A 24,303-nucleotide genomic window follows, 5' to 3' on the forward strand; every position below is an offset into this window, starting at 1 on the left:
GAGCGTGCCCGAAATCTTGAAAACAATTTTTCCCAACTATTTAGTTGGTCTAATAAAAGATACCACATCTTCCCAAAGAACCTTGCCTACCTGTGCAATATTAGAGTTTTTAAGTGTGATTAACAAGATAAACCCAGAGATTTCAAATAGAAATCTGTAGTGTCAAACACATTCTGCCCTGCTGTAGTCTTTCTGAGATCTTTGCAACAGAAAAATTGTTCTACTATTTTTCCATAGTCAAGAACTGAGTGAAAACTAAGTGTTGGCATTTCTGAGGGTTGCCTTGAGTCTGAGGGGGACCTTGACTCTCTAAAAGGGTTGAGAACCACTGGCATGAAGGAAACGGTTGGGGAGCTAGTCAGTGGGAAATACCTGCTGCCTGTTATCATCCAGTTTAACAGACCTATTTTCCTAGGACCCAAGTTTAAATCTGCTTTAAAAAAAAAAAAAAAGACCTAAATGTAAGGGCAGTGAGCTGGCAGAGCTGCAGAGGGAAAGCCCAGTTCTTGGCAGGGAGAGACCCACTGAGCGTGCAACAGGTCTGTGGAACCAAAGCAAGGAGCGGCTCTGCAGGCTGTGTCCAAGATGGCTCAGCTTGCCAGAATCTTGAGAGGTAATAAGTTTTGTGGAGTTCCTGAGCATGGAGACTACCAGGGATTTAGTCCTTTCGGCAAATGGGCAATGTGCCAGATTGTAAGGAAATAAAACCCAAATACTTGGAGTTGTACCATTTTGAACTGCTAGTTGGGAAATGTACATGGGATCCTTGGGCTTTACTGTGATCCAGAAGGGTGCCTCTTAACTTTTACCTTTGAGGCACCCCTTGACTTTTAACTTTGGCAGCACTATGGGAATAAGGTATGTTGTAACCTGGTGAACCCATCAAAACTGTAGTGAACTGCAGAGTACCAATGTGGAGGGTGCCCATGGGAGAAACAGAATTGATTACAGGGATAGAGTAACTTTCACAGCTTCATGTTACTGACACCTCTTAGTAGATTTCAAAGGCAGCTGGTTGTTTGTGGGAGTCATGCTATCTAACTTATAAGAGGCTAAGGTGCAAGCAATAGGGCTGGAGGCCAAGGACCAGTGGTGCTTGCCTCAGGTGGATGCCCAGGGATCTCTACATTTATGACCTTTTCTGTATGTGTATCCAACATAATCTCTGTCTCTTATGAAAGAAATCTACTGAAACTCCTTGAGTTGTAACTCCCTGAGTCTCCACTTCATGATAAGGTCTTTTTCCTAGTAGGATTGTCTGAGCATATACTAGGTAGCTATAGGCTTGTGGTTGCAGTGTAATTCCCTTATCTCCCCAGCCCTTACCTGTAGCAAATTATAGGGTGTTCTTGGTGTTTCAGGTATCTTTCCTTGGGATTTGAACTGGTGATTTGCAGTATTTCATTGGTTAAAAATTGCCTGCAAGTGCAGGATTTGGATTAAGTGGTCCAGGAGGCACCTTCAAGTCATACGTTTCTTTGTAATAACTCATTGGCAGGCTCTAGAGTGCACAGTATATTAGAAAAGATGCATATATTAAGGGTGTTAAACTAGATTTGTCTTTCAGATGCTTTCATTTGTACATTGCAACTTTTATGCAATATCTTAAATATAAAGTTTTCCACAGATCCCTTTCTCATTCAAGGAAACGTTACCCAAAAAATACTTCCAGTTGCAGTTACACTCATAATTTGTAGTTGCCAATGTTCACAGCTCTGTGATGCTAGAACTTGTTGAAGGAATAGAGGATTATTTTAACAGACAAGAACTTAAATTAGAAAAAGGATTCAATGTTTTCACAAAGTGTATTTTGTGCATCTTTCATCTGTAAGTAAGAAACAGTTTGAACACTTTGAGAAGTTATAACATGCTCTACAGTACACAGTATATTGGAAAAATGCACTTCTTCAAATATTTTGAAATAACCTTCGGACTGCTGTTGCTGCTGTCATCTCAGACATTGCCCTAGTCATGCTCTCTGAATAGTTATCAAGTGCTTAGTGAGCTCCACACAGTATTTTGGCAGCTAGAAATTGCCTCTGTTGTGGTTACATGATAGTCAGTGAAGCTGACTATATTGCTGTCTTCCCTGAATTCCTTTTTTTTGGTTGTGAAGAATTTTTAACTCTCTTCAATTTGCTTACATACTTGAACTACGAAAAGAATCCCCCAGCACACAAAATATAGTTATTCATGTTAATGTAATGCTGTATATTGTTCTGCTCTGTGGAGTCAGCTATGCTCCATATTTGTCTTTCTTGTGTAACAATTATGTATGCATTAAGAGTAATTTGAAAGCAGGGGAAGTTGTGTTTCCATTCAGTTTTGGAGACCCACGTTCTGGTTTTGATTTTGTCAGTGACTGGCTATGTGACACCGGGGCCTGAGCACCTGAATCTGTGACGTACTGAATGTCTCGAGTAAAAGAGAGTTGCATATGATATAGAAAAAAAGGTAGATGTGGACAAATTGGAGAGAGTTTAGTGGAGGACAACAAAATGGTTTGAGGTCTGGGGGACGTGACTTACAAGGAGAGGCTAAGGAAACAGGGCTTATTTAGTCTGGAGAAGAGAAGATTGTGGAGAGATTTAATAACAGCTTTCAACTGCCTGAGGGGTGCTTACGTAGTGAATGGAACTAGGCTGTTTTCAGTGGTGACAGATGACAGAACAAGGAGCAATGGTTTCAAGTTGCGACGAGGGAAGTTTAAGTTAGATATTAGGAAAAACTTTATCACCAGAAGGGTGGTAAAACACTGGAACAGGTTACCCAGAGAGGTGGTAGAATCTCCATCCTTGGAGGTTTTTAAGACCTGGCTGCACAAAGCCGTGGCTGGGATGATCTAGTTGGGGTGGTCCTACTTCGAGCAGGGGGTTGGACTAGATGACCTCCTGAGGTCCCTTCCAACCCTAATTTTCTATGATTCTGTGTAGCACTGGAGCGGGCCATGAAATAGAATTTCAGCTCCATGGAAAAGGTCAGGTTTTTAGAAAATTGCTATCCTAAATCAGGACAAAAATACCCCAAAGGCAAAAAATTTTCACGGAGCCTAATTCTGTATCAACTTGTATCAAAAACTTGAACAATTATGAAAACAATGTTTTTGTGTTTCTAGAAGTAAATAATTTAACTGGGTGTCCTGACTGCACAGGACCTGGGAGCCTGGACTACCAAGGAATGGGAGATCTATGGATCTGAGAGTGATTTCATGCAGAAAATAGAAATGTTCCTCCAGAAAGTTTTAGCGAATGTAAATTTTGTGTCAGAAAACCATTCAGGCTGAAAATGTTCAAATATCTATCCAACTTTATACCTTTCATGAGTTACTTATCACCTTGCAGGGAGCTTTTGTCTTTTTAGGCTTGTCAAGAAAGGAAAAAGAACGATTTGTGGGTTGTGATTTGGCTTTTTGTTTGTTTTTTTTGTTTTTAGGTGTCAGCTAAGATGTTTTTACAATCCTAGCATAGACTGCTTCTCATAAGTATTGGCTGCCATATATCTTCGCTATAGAAGTCCATAACTCATCTCAGCCAGTTAACACATGTTAGAACAACATCTTGTCTTGTCTGCACCAGGATTTTAATACACCATAGCTATCATAGGGTTGTTTCTTTTATTACACTTTCCCCCCCAGTTTAGACAAGGTTTTTTTGTCTTATAGCTACCCTATATGTAACATAGGAATAATAATTTATGCCCACTTTTGTAAAGTATTATGAGACCTGCAAATGAAAATAGGATAAAAGTACTATTAATAAAATGTTAAAAAAATTATAAGCTCAATTTTAACCTAGTATTTTTCATCTAAATATTCATGATACATTTTTCCCTATAGGGAGGAAATTTTGTACATTAACTAAAATAAGTATTGCAATTCAGTGTTGCTTTTTTCTCTATCCTTATTTTTTACAATGTATTTTTATATTTTGTTGCTTAGTTAAACTTATATTTTAAATAATTTTTCTGTTAAAAGTATACAGATGCTATATTGACAGAATTATGTGAATAAATCTCTTGTAACAGGATACGACAAGTTTAACTTCCTTTTTTATTTATGTAAAATTTTAGGTATGGAAAAATTGTATCCACAAAAGCTATTTTGGATAAGACAACAAACAAATGCAAAGGTATGTTTATTTTTAAATTATACTCGCTTAAGTGTATTAAATATTTTTTATAAAATAACCTAGCATTGGCTTATTTTTTTTAAGTATTTAATTCTTAATCAAATTTTAATGATGGCTAGCATCAGCATATTTGTTACATTTGTCCCCAGTGGAGTTGGCAGATAACCTATATCTGAGAAGTGTGCCAAAACTTCAGATGACTTCAGTGAAGTTAATATGCACAGCACTGGCTGGCATTTAGCCCCTGCTTTAAAAAGGAAAATGTAGTTAAAAAACAGCTTTTTTTTCCCTTGCCTGGGAAGATTATAGTGCCTTACAAAAGACCATTCGACTGTACTAAGTATCTGAAAAGATTACATATTGTGCAAATTAGATCTATTAATTAGAATAGAATATTTTTAAGTAGCACTTTAATTACATGTTCCAAGACCTTAATTGTGTTTTTGTTCTATGCCTGTTGAATGTATTAGGGGTAGGGAATGGGTTCATTTTCAGTAACATAATTAGAGCTGGAAAAATAATAAACTTTTTCATTTATGCTGGATACAGTAATTTAGTTCAGTGACCTATCACATCCAATATAATTATGATGAGGTCATATCCCAACACCATGAATAGTGGGTGGAGGTCCAGAAGGAGATTTCAGGCATTCTTTCTGAGAATAAGGAGGTCATTTCTATGCAAAGGGAGGAATGGAATCACTGACATAGCTGTGTTAACACTGACCCCATGACTGAGTGCAAAGTTGACAGTCTGAGGCAGGAGTGAGGAGTTCATCATCATTCACTGAGTTCTAGTTTTGGTGGTGTGCAGTAGAGCCGAATCAGTTCTTAAACACAAGATCTTCATCAAATAAGAGAATGCTGTCATGTCAAAAATTGTACTTGTTTGTAAACCCCTTACCTGTTAGCATTATAAATAATAAAAGCTTTTGGTGAAATTAAAGGGTGAAAAATAGAGAAAAATATCTTTTTTCTCTACTTTCAGTTTATGAATGTACTTGACAGCAGTACCTCATCAATATACCTTTACTCAGAATCCTGGTACATCAAGTCAATGGTACTTGTTATGTCTCTGATCATGCAAGGACTGCAATAGAAAGTTGCTTATGATATTATTTTAAGTAACTTGATTTAAAATGTCACATTTGACAACAGTATTACTTCCTGTATCTTGGTACATGTTTTTCTTCCAACAGAATTCATAAGGCACATTTTATTGTGTTTTTAGGCCTTATATTTTAGTATTTGAAAGGGTCGTTGGTGAAGTTGTGTTTTTATCTACATCTGCATAGCACAACAGTGACCCATTTATAAATATTTTATGCTTGCATAATACCTTTCATCCTAGTGTGGCTCCTAGGGTATGTCTGCATTTTCTTTCTGGGGAGCTGGGAGCAGTGCCATCAAGCATGCATTGCCCACTTGCTTTCACTCAGCATGTGCCAAAACCTGGAAATTAGGGGAACTGGTTTAGTGATCCTGAGTATGTGCCCACAGCCTTCTCAGACTTTGTCTTGGGCATGCTTCTCGATAATGCGCTCGGGGCCACATTATGCAGCTCTGTTGCTTAATTTCTGGATTTTGGCGTGTGCTGTGTGGGAACAAGTGGTGGGGAAGCTGTGGTTTTCAGTGGCTCTCCTCAGCTCACCACAGGGGCAGAGGGCTTTTAAAACATACATGTGAAACGTTTCAACTAGAATAGAAGAAGCAGCACTGCAGTCCAGAGCCATGATACACCACACCCGAGACAAGAAGACTGCTCTGTACTGAAAGTGTAGTGGGAATTTAGGTGGGCTGAATACAATTGTGCCACTGAAATTTAGATGAAAGATTGGCAACAGTAATCATTTGTGCAAAAAGTGACAGGATTTTAATGAACATATCCAGTCATGGATTTGGGTTTACATCTTATCTTTAAGAAAGGTACTTCAGCAAGACAATATCTCAGAATGACTTACTGATTTACCAGTTTTACCAAGGGTTATAACTACAGTATAGTGGAAACATCTAATTTGGCCTTCAACAAGTTAGCTCTGGTACCAGTGAAATGCTGCCTGGCAACATGGAATTCAGTATAGGCTAATTTATCCTAATTCTTAGTACAATTTAATAAACAATAACAACACTAAATGTTACACTACACAGTACTGTTTTCTTAATGTGTTCTGTTTTTAAAAAGTTAACCGTAGACTAAAACTAGTACCTAAACTGGCTAGTTTAAAGCCAGCTAGGTTAGCTCTTAACTGCACTGCCATTTTAAGTGTAGACATCCTAAGAGAGAACAGCTTTACTTCCTAAAACGGTAGGGCCATTTTTCGCTGTCCTGGGATTTTTATTTGTTGCTACCAAATTGGACTTAATAAGTGCTGTTATTTTAAGACTGTTTATTGTGTGATGGCTAATTTTCTAAGATCCCTAATGGAATAAGCTACTTAATTCCATTCATTTTCAGTGGAGGACAAGAATATGTAACTCCTTTGAAACTCTTAGTGTGTAAGGTAACTCTCATAAAGGCAATAATAAGTTTCCATGCAACTCTATTGGAATCTAACTAATTCTGTTATCACTGGAGGGGTCCTTCCAGCTCCTGATGGAAACATGTTGGTAGGACTGTTCTGTAGTATTTCAAAATAAAGAACTTCAGCTTTCTTATATTAAATTAGCCTCTCTTCAAGGCAAAATTTGTATTCATCCTCTATTTTTTATATTGCAGGGATTTGTCCCAGTGAGATTAGACAGGGAGCAATGGGGAAACCATCTTTATAGAACAAGCAAAAGGGCTAAACTGAATGCTTTTCGAGCAAAACAGATAGTAACAGGAGATAAATACAATATGGAACAGCCCCGCTACTGGCAAGAGTGTATAACATGTGTATACAGAACAGTATATAACACACAGTACCATGGTCTGTACCCTGTCCAACCTGCATGATTATGAAGAGGTTGTTTGCTTCTCAGTAAAAGATGCCTTAAATTTCAGGTTACGGTTTTGTAGATTTTGACAGCCCAGCAGCTGCTCAGAAGGCCGTTTCTGCTCTGAAGGCTACTGGAGTCCAAGCACAGATGGCAAAGGTAAGTTAAAAATAATCTTGCAGTCTGGACAGATTTAAACTTTGTCAGGAGATAAGCAAAGTTGCAGGCCCACTGCCCAGGCTGCAGCCTTCAAGCCCCTCAACCTCAGCATTAAGAAACAGGGACTTCCAAGTAGAGTGTCTCAACTTCACTGTTGAAACCATGTAAGGAGAGAGGAGAACTCTTTAGCATTTCCATCCTGCTCTCAGTGAACCAAATTGTTTTGCAGTTAGCTAAATCAAGGGGAAGTTTACATCTTAAAATAGTCAGGATCCAAAGTATAAAAGGCTTCACAGAATAAATTCAACATCTTGAATTGTGACTGAAAACAAATTAGTAGCTGATGTAGTTTATAGCCCACCATCGTTGTGTGCTTTATCTATGGAGGCCCACTGAGTAAACAGGGTTTAATATTCTCTGCTCTCTGAATTTGTAAGTGATCATTACATGTATGTCCCAGTTGAATCCAGTGGAGAAATCCACCCTTTATGGCCATAGTTAAGTCCACAATTTTCAGGCTGGTGCAAAAGAATAACTGTTTTGGCAATGAAAAAAAAACAGGCGTAAAGAAAGGCAACTACAGATTGCCTGTCTACTTTTTGTGAAGTTAACCAACTGCCCGACTTCCGGGATGACATTTCAGTCATACATACTGGAATATAACTGGACAATTGCTTTCTCAGTGTTTGTTCCATATTTTATCTTAACTGAATTAAAACCGAAATTTGAAATTTTCTGAGGGGCTTATGAGAGTTTGGTGACCATAGATCTTAGAAAGTCTATAGCAGGGGTTGACAACCTATGGCCTGTGAAGCTTTTGGATCCAATCTGTATAACTGTGGCTTCAGAAGCAAGGGGCTTCTTTCTGCCCACATTACACCAGTCAGGCAGCAGGTAGAGGTGATCAGCTGGGATCCTGGTTTTCTCAGTCTAAAAATCACTAATTCTCTGATAACACCCCCGCCACACATTTTCTAATTAAAAATCCCCAAATCCACGTTCTTCCATAACTAAAATGAAACATCATTAGATAGATAGATAGATATAAATAAAAACATTGTGTTCAACTGATATACACACACACACACACACACACACACACACACAGAGAGAGAGAGAGAGAGAGAGAGAGAGAGAGAGAGTGTAGGTATCAGTTGAACACAATGTTTTATAGATATATTTACAATTTTAAAGCAATTTAGAATCAATCACTATAATTAAATAAATTGAGTGGGGCGGGGAGCCCCACACCACCATGGTAAGACATACCCTACCCCCCCACATGTCCCTCACTCTAAACCCACAGCCCTCTGGCCCTGTCAGTGCCCCACGCTCCCCAACCCATAGCCCCCACACCCCTGCTGCCCCTCATTCATGACCCGCAGCTCTCTGCCCCCCCAGTCCTGCCAGAGGGGGCTCCCAGCTGCCAGGGGTATAGGGCCAGGGAACCAGATCTGCAGCCCTCTTCCCAGCCAGCAGCGCTTGAGCCCCAGCTGCTGCCCATGGAAGGTGGCGGGTACTGCAGCTGGAGTGAAGCGCAGAGCCTAGCTCCCCCTTCTCCCACAGGTGTCTTGGCTGGAGTGGAGCCCATTGGGGCAGGGGAAAGCAGGCTGCTCACTGTGGGCTTGGGACTCCCTGTCCTGCTCCCCTCCCCCTGGTGGCCTCAGCTGCCCAGTGAGCAAGACCCAGCACAGGAGAGCAGAGTGGGGCAGGGAGGTTCAGTGCCACTGCCATGAGCCCTGCACCACCATGGTGAGGCACCCCCTGCCCACCCAGAAGCAGCAGGAGTAGTGGTGCAGAGTTATTTCCCCTGCTGCTGCTGGGCAAATACAGGGCACCTTGTCATGTGGTACTGGGCACCTCGCAGTGGTACTGAGCCTCCCCACTCTGCTCTGCTGCACTAGGTCCTGCCCACTGGGCTGCAAAGGCCCAGGGGGAGAGCAGCAGAGCAGGGAGCCTCAAGCCCTCAGTGGCCAGTCTGCAGCTGCCCCCACCTGGTGCACATATCTGGGGGACACATACCCCCCAGATCACCCCTGGGAGTACACACAGTGACAGGGAGCCAGGCCCCTGTAACCGCTTGAACAAGCCACCCACATCCTGCTCCCCAGCCAGGCCCTGCAGCCACATGCTCCTCCCCAGTCCTGGACCCCAAGCTCCACACAATGACCCAGCTGGACAGCACCCCCCAGCCCTGCCCAGTTCCCTCCCTCCCCCACTACGGGAGCCTCAGTCCCTCCCCACCCCATCAGACTTACCTGCAGGGAGCTGCAGGAGCTTCATGCTGCATGGCTGCCACATGCATGGGTACACAAGCACATAAACCTGGAGTCCCCCTGCCTGATCACCCTCCTCCTGCTCCTCCAGCCCTTTGCAGGCTGGAACTCTGTCAGCCTGCAAGGAGAAACCTGTTGTTTCCCTGCATTTTTCTCCTTTAAAGGAGAAAACCTGTGTTTTTCTCCTTAAAAAGAGAAATTCATGTTTTTCTGCATTTTTTCCATGCAAACAGAAAACCTGGATCCATGATGATTAGATCCTAGTGTTTGCCCACATTGAATCTGAATTGGATTATTGTGGCCCCCTGCCAGAAAACATTGCCGACTCCTGGTCTGTAGAATTTTAAAAGTCTCAGCCAAAGTATTTATTAAGGTGTTTCCATGCCAGGGGATCTGCAAGAACTTTTCAAAATTTGCCAGTTTGGTAAACCCAAGACATTCTGTGGATGTTGATCCACCTCTTCATCATTTCAGGAGAACTCATGCAGGGCTCTGTATTTCCTGCCAGCCTGCCAGGTGGACTGTTCCAGTGCTTCCAGTGTCTTCCATGGCTTAGGGGCAGCTCCAGGGCTTCATTCCCTTTTGCACAGAGAGGAATGTTAATTCCATGACACAGAATTACCTTTCTTTGAGCTCTAATCTCTACCTGTGATCATATCTGCATGTACATCAAGTTCATGACTTTTGGAGTAAAGGTCTATCAATAGAGGGTGAATTTTGTTACCCCAGAAAACTCTAAAATCAGAGAGGTAATATATTAATCATTTTGCCATACCACCACAAATATATTACATAAAGAGAATATTTTTGCTAAATGTGTGCATATGATCTGTAGTACAGGAAACCCTCACTGTTGACAAAATCTGGGTTCCAGTATTCGTCGGGGAGGGCAGAGCCAGGAGGTGGGCAGAGAGTGAGCACTGGGGACGTGGAGGGGAGGTGGCAGTGGCATCATCTTCCCCTGGAGGCAGCCTCAGCGGTGCTTGGGATGAAGGTGTCAGTCCCCAGGCATTGCGGGGGAGCCCCGGGGACGGGGAGGAAGGCAGTGATGGTGCTTGGAGCAACCGTAGCGGTGCTCGGGGGGAAGGGGTCGGTCCCCAGGTGCCGTGAGGGAGCAGGGGGTGGTTGTGGGGCCTGACAGGCAGCCCTGTCAGTCTGACGGGGAGCCCCATCAGTATTCACCGGGATCTCCGGAACATATTGCCTGCTAATGGTAAGGGTCTCCTGTATTTCTTAAAGCGAATCCTTCTGAGTTTGAAAACTGAATTCTAGTTAGACAGAAATATTCAAGGTATTAAATAATAATTTTGATGGGGCTTTTTTGGATCTATTTTAGTCTACAACAGATCTAGCAATCCTTAGGAGCCATCTATTAGGTATAGATTTTTTTCTGATGAGATATTTTTCCACAGTTTCTCAGCTGAGGAGAACAGTTAAACTAACAACGTAAAATGTCTTTGGATGGGTTCCAGAGCAACAAAATGGAAACCATATGTTTAATACTTAATGCATATTCCATTACAGGCACGCACATACAAACATACGTACATACTGGGAGTTGCAAGACTTCTTTCTTGGTTTATCATGTGTTGGAGAAATGGGGGTTTCTGGGCATTTAATGAAGGTCCTTTTTTTAAAAAAAAAAGATAAAGGTTAGTAATAAAGCAGTTAAAACTTGATTTAAAGAAAAAAATACAATATTTTCCAACAGATAACTTCTTGAAAGACCACTGTTGTAAATTCTAAGGCCATCTTTTTTAAACATGTATGTATCTAATTTATCCAGGACCCTCTATACCTTTCCAGACACTGGGTAGAAATATCATCAGCAAATGGAGAGGGTAGAACAGAAAAGAACTTGTGTAAATTCTCTGTGGTTATGAAGAACTCACTAACCTAGCCCAGTTTAACTGGTTCCTTGGCTTTGACATTTCCTTAAGCACATTTTCCCCAATCCCTTCATCTGCCCTACCTGGTTGCAAACAGGAGAAAGTTTGCATAGCAGTTAGATGCTATTGAATGTTCCTTTATGTGAGCACTAATTTAAAATATGAGTCATTAATACATTTTTTTTAATGTTTGAACTGTTCGTAGGTCAATTGTCAAACTTAAGCAACATTTTTTCCCAGGTACTCATATCTCTGTATGAGTCAGGTTTGGACTGGTAAATGAGTTCTTACCATGGGAGTAGGCTTTAAATTTATTTTCAACAAAAAAAGGCAAAGATTTTTTGAAAGTGACTAGTGAGTCTGAATGCTTTGATTTTTATGCACCTCACCTGAGACACCTAAAAGAACTCACTCTTTCTGAGGGGACTAAACACTAAAATCAGGCCCCAGAAAGGGGTCTCAAAGTAAGTTCCAGAAAGTGAGGCAAAGTTGCCATTTACTTTTAAATGATTTTGTTCAGGATTTGCAGAATAGTCGCTTTACATAAAAGAAATTATATAAACATTTTTGTGTGTGTGCATATGTACACATGCGCGTTTATGTCTGTGTGTGGTACATTACCTTCTTCTCCTTTAAAAATGCTTTTCTTACAATTAAAATGTGCTGACCAGTTTGCTCATGACATAACTTACAGCCTGGGTACCATTTAAAAAAATTGGGGTTCATCTTTCTTATAATATTCTAATGGTCCCCGTCTATGACTGATACAAGAAATTCAGCTTCAGATGACCTTGCAGATGAGTACTGGTCAGTATATTGACCTGTCAGTAGTAAAGTCTCATGTTACCTTACCTGCTATCAGTATTGTGGTTCCTAAACACCTTCTCTCTGCTTTTATGAGTTACTGTAGTATTTGGATGACTTACAACAGATAATATCATAAGGCCCCTTCCGGACCCTTTTTTTTAAAGGGTCATCTAGTCCAACCCCTTGCTCAAGTGAGGACCATCCCCACCAAAACCATTCTAGAGAAGTATACATCTAACCTGCTCTTAAAAAACTTCCAAGGATAGAAATTCTCTAAATCGGGGTGGGCAGAATATGGCCCAGAGGCCAGATCCAGCCCACCAGGACGTTCTATCTGGTCCGCAGAGCCCCTAAAAAATTTAGAAAATTAATATTTATCTGCTCTTGGCTGCCTTTCAAAGATTACAGGAGCCAGGAGCAGTAGGACCCCCAGAGCTGGCAGGAGAATGCAGCAGCCCAGCCCCGCCCCACCCCCAGCCAGAGACTGTCCCAGCAGAATGTGGAGCGTAGGGCAAAGCAGCCTGCATGGGGTCCCCCCTTCCTATTCCATGGCGCACTTAAGCCAGGGAGTGAAAGCCCCGGCACCCCAGATGCGGCGGGAGGGGTGGAGGCCAGAACTTCCAGCTGGAACAAACAAAGAGACATCCAACCTGCCGGGCAGGAGGACAGGCTAAACATCAGATGTGGCTTTTCCACCCGGCTCTGCAGGGCCCTCCAAAGCATGAGGCTTGGGGTGGTTGCCCTGATTCGCCCTCCCCCCCTCAGGAAAGCCCTGCCTCCAGCCATTTCCCTACCTTCCTGCTCTTGCACTGCTCAGCACCATGTGCCTCCTGGCTGCATTGCCGGACCACAGGAACACAGGCCTGTGCCAGGAAGGGGGGGGGGGGGTGTGTGTGTGTGTGTGTGTGTGTGTGTGTGTGTATTCGTAGGGTAGTCCCACATTTACACCCCACCATACACATGCACCCACACACCCCCTCGCACTGCCAGACGTGCAGACCCCCACAGTCCCCAGACACCCTTCCACCACACACAGCCCCCCCCACAGACCCGATACCCACCCACACCCCACATATCCACACACATACCCACAGTCCCCTACTAACCTATACCCACCCACCCCCCACAATATATGAGCGTTAGAAAAACTTCATTTTAAGCTATTATATACAATCACTTCTATGTACACTACACAAACACATGTAAATCAGGACAAAAATATTTTTTGAAATCAAATTAATGAATCTTTTAGATGTTTGATTTTTAGACTATAATTTGGTATTTTTCTGGTTCCAAGATGGCAAACACCTTGCTGAAAAAAGTATTTCTAGGGGCAAGGGGAGGGACTTCTGGTGGCAAAGGTCAGGGGTTATGGGTCAGGACTTCCAGTCGCAAGATGGTGACCGGGGGTAGGGCACCTGTTAAGGGGCAGGGCTACCCATGCGGCCCTCAACAGCTTGTCAAAACTCTGTAAAGCGGCCCTCCACCCGAAATAATTGCCTGCCCCTGCTCTAGATATTTAGTTCCAGTTCTTACTCACTCTCATAGTTACAAGGTTCTTGCAGCAGTTTAAGGCAATTTATTCCTTATCCTGTCTGCTGCATCAGTAAAGAATAGTTTCTCACCACCCTCTTTATAACCACCCTTCAGGTACTTGAAAACTCTTTCCAGCTTGTCCACATCTTCCTAGAAATTCAGTGCCCAAAACTGACACTACTCTGGGTGGGACCGCATCAGTACTGAATAGACTAAAAGAATCACTGCCTTTGACTTACAAGTGACAGTCCTGTTAATACCACCCAGTAAGCTGTTGGCTCATATTCAGCTCACTATAAACCCCAGGTCCTTTTCTGGAATACTGCAAGCTAGCCAGTTATTCTCCAGTCTGTATTTGTTCATGCAATTATTCCAGCCTAAGTGCAGGACTTTGCAATTGTCCTTATTGGCTTTCTTTTTATTAATGTCAGACCATTTTTTCCAGTTCATCAAGGTCATGCTGAATCCTAATACTGTTCTCCAAAGCGTCTGTAACAGATTGCAGCTCTCAGCTGCTGAGAAGTTGGGCAGCAGTGTGTTAAACCATTGCTTAAGAAACCATCTGTTGGTTCTGACATATTCAATTATCCCTGTTTCAAAATTCTGAATTTAGAGAACAATATTAGGAAGTTTGTGGTGAGACAGCTTCAGTAGTGTCTGGTTTTGTTTGTGGGTGTGTCCTAGCAATGGATAGACATCAAACATCAATGTTGATTCTTCTACATCTGTCAGAGGTCTTTATAAAGATGCCAGAAATTATTGTTGGTATGTCTGTGGACTCCAGTGGCTTTGTTCGTTTTTTTCTGAAAGATTCCTGTGGGTAATATTGGGAATTGCTCATGAGTCCTAATTCTTGATCCTGTAGGATTCCCCTTCTTGTCCCTCTACTTCAATTAATATATTGGGCTGTTGGGAAAGTTTGAGATGAGCCTGTGGTGAGCTTGTTTGTTTGGCCACTCTGTTTCTGAGTGTAATTTAATGTGATGTGTTTATTGTTTTGATGTTTAAAGCTGTAAATGTTTTGGGCTTTGGATGGCACAGAGATCACTTCTTTCCTATTGGTTGTATTATAGTGGCACACTTAGTATAGTATTATAGTGTGAAAAATCAGCCATTAGTGCTCAAGCCAGCCACTTCCAGGTTTTACCAGCAAATACGTTTGAGTGGGGGACACTCAACTTCCTCATGTAATCTGACAGAACTTGAGTCTGAAGAACTTCAGGGCATAACACAAAGGCAGTATCTTACCTGAGGCTTACCTGAGGTGAAGAGGGGAAAACTGGATATTTATAGGAAGGCATACCATTGGTACAGATGGTATTGTTTGTCTTAATGGATTAATTAAATGACTGAGGGGAAGTACCTCATTTTTAATTGATTTAAATTGCTTTTTGGAATATGTGGGATGCTTTTAGAGTATCTACAGAGACATGTAAATTAAAAAGGAAAAAAACCCTAAAAGTATAAAGTTCTCTTCTTTAAAATTTCAAATTAGTGGTTGTGCTCTGCCCTGGTTCCCTAAATCAGATTAGTAGAATATATCTTAATAGTCCTAAAAGGCTGTTGTATTCTTTCAAGGCTCTGCACAAAATTTTCATAGAAGCAGTTGTCCTTTTATCAAAGATGCACTTAGCAATGTCTCCATTCTCATAGATTGACAATCAATTGTCTCAGGTTTGTTTAGCAATGTTCTGTTACTATAAACTGACCATGTATAAAGATGCCTTTTTACCATGTTAGCATGCCTCTTGTCTTGCTTGAATGCTGTAATGTTCAGAGACACATGGAGGTAAACCAGGTTTTGGCATACATGGACTCTTCCCAAGGCTGTATGATATTATTTAAAAGGGAGTTTTGTGTAAATGTTTAAAATGTCATCATGAAATTAACAAATCACATTTTATATGCCAGTGAGAAAAGGCTTATAGGTCTAAGTACTAGGTTTAAAACATTCAGATTCCCTAGAACTGTAAGTTGAATCCCAGTAGAGTGGGTTTAGAGCTCCGTAATTTTAAGATACATAACTATGAAATGCATAAACTGGGATGTTATTCAAGGACTGATTTTTGTATTCTTACTGTCATGACCCAAAGGCATGATTTTGTGTGTGCTTCGGCACCAGAATTATCCCCGACAGGTTGTAACTTCATTGCACGGGAGAGTTTCCTGTTGCAGAGGAAAGCCCCGGTGCAGGGACGAGTTTCCCGCCTTTCTGCAGCTTCTTTTGCAGAGTGCATTGCTCAAGTTGCAAGAGAAATGCACGGTGCAAAAGAGTTCCCGCCACCGGTATGCAAATTCGTTCCCCGCTATTGGCTAGTTTTAAATTATTCCCACGTGGCGGCTAACGATTGGCCTGTTAGCCGTATAAGAGGCTTGAGCAGTTTCCGCCCAAGCCGAAGAGGACTCCACATCCATCTCGTGGGGACTCTGGATACACGGCAGGGTAATAGAGACCCTGTGTGAGATTCAGAGGAGCTTGGCGACCTGATCCATCGCCCACCTCTTCCCGTCTTCGAGCGCAAATTTTATAAGACGTATCTCCGATTCCGATTTTGGTGGCGCGTTCACCCAGAGCATCCGGAGCTCTGTTCCGTGGAGCCTAGCAAACTCCACGTGACCGTTCGTGTTGTCTGTGTCTGTAACCGCAACTCAAGCAAGTTTTCCAGCCTACACCACTGCCATCTCAGTGTAAGTAAACAATCTTTAAAACTACCGCTAAGTGTTTGTGCCTAATTCCAGCTCGTCGCCCTCCCTCTCCGATCCAGTGTGCCTGGGCTGCTGGCCATAGCCCGCGTGCAGCACGGAAAAGGGCCCGGGTCGCTCCCGGCCCGCACACTTACATCCTGCAGTAATTCATACTGTACTGTAAATGCAATAAAATATAACTGGAAAAATTGTTTCCGTTTCAGTGTTACGATTTTTAACTGAGTTTGCATCACAGTTATTTTTCCTCAGAAGTCGATAGCATTTTTAATGCAGGGTGAGTTTTGTACAAGAGAGCTTTAATTCCTAGGTGGCAAGCTGTTCAGAGCAAGGGTTGTGTGTGTGTGTTTGTGAGTGTCCATGTGTCCGTACATACATGTATGTTGAATGGGTTAGCAATGGTACCTAGACATTTTGAGACGTGCTGCAACTAAGGTCCTGAGTGTTCTTCAGAGAAAGTGCAAAAGCAGTGGGGCCTGAACACTTTAAATCCAAAAGATAGCTGATCAAAAACCCCTGGCACTGTAGTTTGGAAGTGTGGGCTCACTATCCTGAGCAACATTCTCTCTCTCTCTCTGTCCAGTTTTACTCACCTCTTTGCCCCAGATATGGCTTCAGTCCAGATTGAAAGTGGTTTAAGATGTATCATATTTTCTCACATATCATATAACTAGGGGTCTACCCAATGCAAGGAAGCAGCCAGCTGATTTTGCAGGCAGATCATTGGGCCTGCTGCCATTTTTAGGGGCTTATTATGGCCAAGGCCTTGCCATGCCTCTGATTGGCTTTTGACCTAGTAGAACTTGGCAATATATGTAACAAATCATTATTATGCCCTTGTCTGGTCCTAGAATAATCTGTTGGAATAAACACAAGCATATTGGCCAGTAATCTTTTTTACTGACACTTAGGAAGAAAGAACTGTAAAGCACTTGCCACATGCTGGTGGTAGTATATGCTTCTCAAGCTAGGAGGATTGCAAAAACATTTCTTAAAATTTTAACCTACTTTTTGTTGTCATTTTTATTTTTTGAAACCTTTTTGAGAAAGATAGTACTGTAGCCATTACACAAAACCTACAGTGCTCCGTATAGTCCCTGCGTGTATTTGAACAGACCTGTTCAAATACAAACAGTCTGTATGTAGCACCTGTTACCATCTCTAAAAGAAGTTAAAGGTTAACTATTTTTTATCTCTGTCAAACACAGTGTTGTAGGATATAGTCACTCTGTGTCACTAGCAAAGAACATGTTTTTGAGTGAATGACTATGGGAAATGGCTAACTTCTATGTGTTTTGAGAATGCGCTGGTTTTTGTAGTGATTTCCACTGTGGCAGCCTTCTGGGGAATTAAGTCAGTTTACATTCCTGCAGGGAGAAGAAAGTAAATAATTGTGGGTTACCATAGTAACTGGTGCACTAAATCTAATTAGTTAGGGTAGTAAAAATATAGTGAGGAATACTGTGGTCTGTTTTATTCTGCATCTGGACTATAAGATATAATTGACTCCTGAATGCCTTAGAACAGGTTATATGCAAACAAGACCATTCTCTAGTACAGGGCTGTCCCAACTGGCAGCCTGCAGGCCCTCAAGGGGTTAATTTGTGGCCCTCTTGCTCCTGCTCATCCCAGTTGCTCCTGCTGCAGTCTCTCCAGATTCCCTCCTCCAGCTGCTGCTTCCTGCCTTTGTCCCAGGGGCAGGGTGAGTCTGGGGCTGTGCGGGAGGGGAAGGAGGGATCATGGCCACATGGTGCAAGGGGTAGGAGGGAGTGCTCACACTTGTGCATCCAGGTCACAGCAGTTGGGGGAAGCGGGGGGAGGTAAGCATCTGCACTGTGTACCTGGTATGGCCTTCATGCCATGCAATGCCCATTAGGGCAGCCTCCAGGGCATGTGGCCCCTGGGGTCCAGGGGCTTAGAAGTTGCACAGCTGTGCTGTAATAGATTGTTTTCTTACAGCCATTTTTTTCATGTAAAAAGTTTTCATCTACCCATTTTCTAGGCATTTCTGTAGGCAATAGAATGAAACCCATAACATAATGGACTAGCTGAGTTAAATTAAGCCATTGTCCTGATATTTGTATGAACAAATTTCAGTTAGCTTTAATAGAAATCTAGAAGGTACTTTAGACAACATCCAGTGGAAATTATTTCAGAAGTAAGTTAATTAAAAATAAATATATAGAGACTAAATTAAAGGCAAGCTAATCTTTGCCTGCTCAGTTGCTGAATGACCATCATTTCAGGGCTCCAGCAGTAAAATGGAACAGTTAGCAACTGCTTTCTTTCTAAAGAGCACTAGAGAAATTACATGTTTCTGTCTGCAGTGTTACATCCTGTTTAGAACAAAATGGAGCTTCCATCCTGGGACCTGTACTTTTGGCAAAGTACAGCTTTGTACTGAAGAAATGTGAAGGGCAGACATGGGCCAGCTATAGAGGCTACACATTTTGTGCCCTTGTTGTAGCTTAGAGAAAGAGCAAAAATGCCAGAAGCATATGATTAAAATGACAATCTAATTGCAAACTTGACTTCAGTGATTTATTTTAGCTCAAAAATATCTTTTTAGATGGCTCCTGTTTCTGTTCATTTATACTACAGCTGTGCTTTATGAAAATAAATTAAGATATTTAGCTAGCTAATTAAAGATACAGCCAGTTTGTTTTGGAATGCTAGATAGCAAGTAAAAATTGCTAATGATGTTTCAATCTCTTGTTTAAAACTTCTGGACAGACAGTATTAAAGCTGGGGTGATGACTGATATTGATTGGATATAGGCCAACTGAAAACTTGAGAATTGTTTTCTGTATGAAAGCAAACAATTATTTAATCCCTTTTCCATCAGTCCAAGGATCTTCAGTGCTGTGAGTGATGTCTGGTCACATGTTTCTGAATTGCTGTCTTTTAGCCGTGACCTTACACAGAACAAGAGAAAACAGATGTTATAGCACTTTGCCAAGTTTCTTTCTTGCATTTTAAGAACTGTTCCATATGCACAGGGAGACTTTTATTAATTTATTTCAGATGATTGTCATGACCCAAAAGGCATGATTGTGTGTGCGCGCTTCGGCACCAGAATTATCCCCGTCAAGTTGCAGAGCATTGCACGGGAGTGTTTCCTGTAGCAAGAGGAAACCCCGGTGCAGGGACCAGTTTCCCGCTTTTTCTGCAGCTTCTTTTGCAGAGTGCATTGCTCGAGTTGCAAGAGGAATGCACGGTGCAAAAGAGTTCCCGCCACCGGTATGCAAATTCGTTCCCCGTGATTGGCTAGTGCTAAATTATTCACACGTGGCGGCTAACGATTGGCTTGTTAGCCGTATAAGAGGCTTGAGCGGTTTCCGCCCAAGCCGAAGAGGACTCCACATCCATCTCGTGGGGACTCTGGGTACACGGCAGGGTAATAGAAACCCTGTGTGAGATCCAGAGGAGCGTGGCGGCCTGATCCACCGCCCACCTCTTCCCGTCTTCGAACGCAACTTTTATAAGACGTATTTACGATTTCTGTTTTGGTGGCCTGTTCACCCAGAGCATCCGGAGCTCTGCACCGTGGAGCCTAGCAACCTCCACGAGACCGTCTGTGTTGTCTGTCTGTAACTGCAACTTAATCAAGCTTTCCAGCCTACACCACTGCCATCTCGGTGTAAGTAAACAATCTTTTAAAACTACCGCTACGCGTCCGTGCCTAATTCCAGCTCGAAGGCCTTCCCTCTCCACCCCGGCATGCCCGGGCTGCTGGCCACAGCCCGCGTGCAGCGCGAAAAGGGCTCGGGTCGCTCCCAGCCCGCACAATGATGACAAAGTTTTACACCACATAAGACTTTTGGTCCCCATTTTTCTCTTACATGCATTTTAGTAACTTTGTATTCTTTTTATGTGCTTATTAATTTAGAGGGCCTAAGGAAACATGATACATACACTAAGATAAAGAAGTACTCTTGTTAACTTTGTCTCGTAATATCCAACCAGAGATGACTAAGGACTTGCTCAGAAGTGTTGGGGGTAAGAAAGGAATAAAGTAAGCTTGCTGATTCTGCTTATTAAAAGGAATACTTCCTGAAATAGTTCTCCAGTTTTTACCTTCCTAAAAGACCATAGGAGTGGGCCATATTTTGGTAGGTGCTGAGTGTTTCCAGCTCTTGTTGAAGTCAGTGCAGGCTGAATTAGAGATTAGCATGCTTATTACCAGGTAAAGAGCTATAGACATAAATTACTGGGTAAAATCTTTTGACTGACTAAGCCCACTGGAGTCAGCAAAGCCTTTGTGTTGATCTTTTAGGACACTTCTGGAACAGGCAGTACTCCCATTCACTTCTTTTCAAGTTTAGTTCAGAATGTGGTCATGAATTTTTATGTGATTTCAGTTCAAGTGGATTCACTGTGTGTAAAGTTTAGAACAATCAACATTTGCCCAAACTCATTTTTTTTCATAATTAAATCTGATGGCTGATCTCCAGGCAAGTTCTAGATGGTGTGTGTTTGTGCTTGCTTGCTAGACCTAGAAGTGGGGGAAGGCCTCATCTCAGAAATATGCCAGACAGACTACAATATTGAGATAGTAATCAATAAGAAGAGAAATCACCAAAGTTAATAATGTACTAAGCCACTGCCTGCCAGAGTTAAACAGACAGAGTTTAAAAGTTTGTTTGTCTTTGTTCTGTCTTCCTGAATTTAAAACTATTTAACCAACTATGATGCCAAAATATTATGCAAAATCAAGCATGTGCTTGTGTGGTGCCTTTTTGTATAAAATGTGATAAAGGAGGATTGGTTGTGGATATGGAAGTCCAGTGTGCTAGGAGAAAGATAATAACATTCTATTTTTTATAAACACGTTATTTATCGTGGGGGATAAAACACCAAGTGTAAGATACATTTCTAGATAGAAGTTCTACATTTCTAGATATATTTCTAGACAGAAGTTTTCTACTGGCAAACTATTGTAGAATTCTGAAGAAATGCAAACTAGATTTCTTTCTTACAATGCATTCTGCACATTGCAGTGTAGTGTAGGAGAGAAGGAGAAACTAGCTAGCTTGGGTATCAAAAGCAGTTTTTCTCGTTCCACACCCAAGAAGCAGGGTAAATTAGCCCAGTCAAATATCCGTTGTGCTATACCAAACCTGCTTCCAGTATCCAGGTTAGCTCACTTAAAGCTAGCTTGGGCATCTCTGCACTAACTACAGCCTGTTTAGTTTGGATAGCCTGTTGAAGTTTCAGCAGCCTGTTGAAGTCTGTTTCTTGCATAAAATATTTTGATCTATAATATTTCAAACTGCAGACATTTTTTCTGGCCTTTTGGAAGGTTTGGACGAACTTATTTTCTGTCTTGTTCCCACTGTACTTTTTCAATTTTACCATCTCTCCCACCTCCATTATTTTGTTTGAATAGCTGTAGAAATAAGAGAAAAAAACCTTTTAATTCTCTCTTCTCTGCCCATCCAGTCTAACACAATGGTCAGCATGTCCTGTTAGGACAGCAAGGGCAGAGTTAACTGAGTTTTAAGGAAGCCTTTCTAGGTCCAATATACCCATTGAGAGAAAGTCGAAAGACGGAAGTTTGAGCTGAATCTCCTCCAAACACCTACACGGGACCTCAGAGAACCATTGTTCATAAAATGTCATCAGTTTGGAGGGAATAGCTTTTAATGGCCTTAAAATACTGTACTTACAATTTCATAGGGACTTACAAATAGAGCAAGTGATATTCCTATAACCTTTAAAACATGTTAAGTAATCCAGACTCTTCTAATAAAATATTGATAGGCTTTTATAGGAAAAAAATCATTTTGTATACAAAGAGTTAAGGTCTGTGTTGAAGCTGTAACAGGAATACCATCCTTGAAGGAGTCAATCACAGGAGGTCTTTTTTTACCCCCTGCATGCCAAGAAGGTTTGTGATCTATCAGTCTTAACATGCATCACATCTAACAACCCATAGGTTAGAATAACTGCTCCAGAACAGAGAATGTGATCTGTTCAGCTCACCCACATGAAACCTAATTATTCTGACCTTCTGCAGTGAAAATGATTCTCTGCCTTCATTTGTTGTTTCAGAATGTGGCTTCTCCTATTTTTTAAATAGATTTTATTTATTGATATTACAAATTGTCATAATTTTTCAGTTTTCCAAATGTTGCCAAGATCTTGTGAAATCTCAGATTTTTCTGGGAATGCAATATTATATGTCAGGGGCTAAAACTTCAATTAAAGCTTTTACAAATAGTGTTCATTACAGAGAAACCATGAAGTCAAAGCCTACACTTCTCAGTGTATATACAGATAATTGTCTAATAGAAAACAAGAAACTAGCTAATTCGGTGAACATTAAAATTATCTTCATTTCAAATTTGTAGTAAAGAAATCTGAACTTCGTTTAAAAATATTGCTGTGGTAATGCAGACTTTTCCCTTGTGAGTTCGAAAACTATACAGTAATGAATATTAATGTGAGCTGTATACTTAAGCCACAGACCCTCTCTGTATACTATGTGGATTCCATATTATTTTCAGTAAGTGTCCAAAGTCATCAAGTTGTTGTATGACCTGCCTCACATTCAGAAGTAGTATTTTTTCCATGGGAAAAAAAGAACTTAGTCACAGGCCATTTGTATTGTAGTGAAGGGGACTGATTAAAACAACAAAAAATTGCCTTGTATGCAAAATTTTATCAGTTGATAAGTGACAACATGATTTGGTTGAGAATTGCAATAGTATTAACAAGAGAGTGGGCAAACAAGGAAAGTGTCCCTGAGCATGTTTCCATTTAAAGGTTGTTTAATCTTGAGAACTCTGGACCGCCATTAGAAGAAAGTTGGTAACAACAAACCCTTTACTTTCTAAGATGTTAGGGTCAAGGTGAAGAAATGAACAATGCTCGTTCTTGTGTGCATTTATGATATAGTGGGTGAATGCACATTTAGATATACCCTCTTGAGGAATTGGGAGTGCATATTTAAGGGTGTTGTCTGAGAGTTGCAGTCTGTGATCCTTGATAAATAATTATATCAGATAATACATTACTAAAGGTGCTCAGTATTGTAGAAATTAGGGGTGTATAAGTACAAATATAGGTGTTTGGCTTAAACCAGTGGTGCTCAGCCTTTTGGCCCCATAGGTCAGATGAGTGGGGCATGTCAAGTTCAAGCCCTGCAGGCCAGAATTGGGCCCTGGGGCCCTGCACCACCTCTCTTGCCCCACTGTGTTGGAATTGGATCCTGAGGGCCCAGCACCATCCCTGCATGCTGGAATTGGGCCATTGGGACCTGGCACCACACCCTCTCAGCTCCTATGGGTACAGAAATTTGGCAGTGGGGTAGTAGTGCTACTGTTCTCCCACCACCAAATTTCCAGAGCCACGAGGAGCCCCATGGGCCATTCCCAGTTGAGATGAGCTAAACCAAAATAGGCATTGTTATATGAAATAAGACAGGGTACTATCAGCATAACTATATTGGTTTAAATTTCATCATAGGTTATACCAAAAAAAAGAAAGAAAAACACCAAAGAACCAGCCAACCAAAAAGCCTCCCCCACACAGAACAGATTAAATCCTGCAGACGGTTATTCTTTAAGATGGATCCTTACATCTATGTGGAATACTTAAGATACTGTATAGACAAAGGTCTGCTTGCATAGATTGCTTTACAGTTTAAGAATGAGGTCATTGTGAGGTATGGCCAGAATTAGCGACAACAGGAAGGATAGTAGTGACATTCTAACAAGGTTGGAGAACCCGTAGGAGAACGCTCACGTAGGAACATATCAATGTTGTTTCCAGCATGGTCAAAATCAGAAACAACCGGGATCTGCATGGCGGGCCATTCCCCTGGAATGTTGGAGATCCTGGTTCAAGGCCCTGCTCTGAAACACAGTCTTCCATGTCTCAAATACCT

At 41.6% G+C, this 24,303-nt stretch overlaps 1 protein-coding gene across 3 annotated transcripts in view; it reads left to right on the forward strand.

Annotated features, from left to right (window-relative positions):
• RBMS1 (RNA binding motif single stranded interacting protein 1) overlaps nucleotides 1-24,303 on the forward strand; it is a 204,109-nt gene that overhangs the window by 137,353 nt on the left and 42,453 nt on the right. For all 3 annotated transcript variants that reach the window (XM_025199973.1, XM_025199974.1, XM_025199975.1), the window contains exons 3-4: nucleotides 4,069-4,127; nucleotides 7,110-7,201. In XM_025199973.1, coding sequence (XP_025055758.1) covers nucleotides 4,069-4,127; nucleotides 7,110-7,201 — 151 coding nt within the window. The remainder of the gene's footprint in view (nucleotides 1-4,068; nucleotides 4,128-7,109; nucleotides 7,202-24,303) is intronic.

This window comes from Alligator sinensis, unplaced genomic scaffold (assembly GCF_000455745.1).
Source record: "Alligator sinensis unplaced genomic scaffold, ASM45574v1 scaffold389_1, whole genome shotgun sequence".
NCBI lineage: Eukaryota > Metazoa > Chordata > Crocodylia > Alligatoridae > Alligator > Alligator sinensis.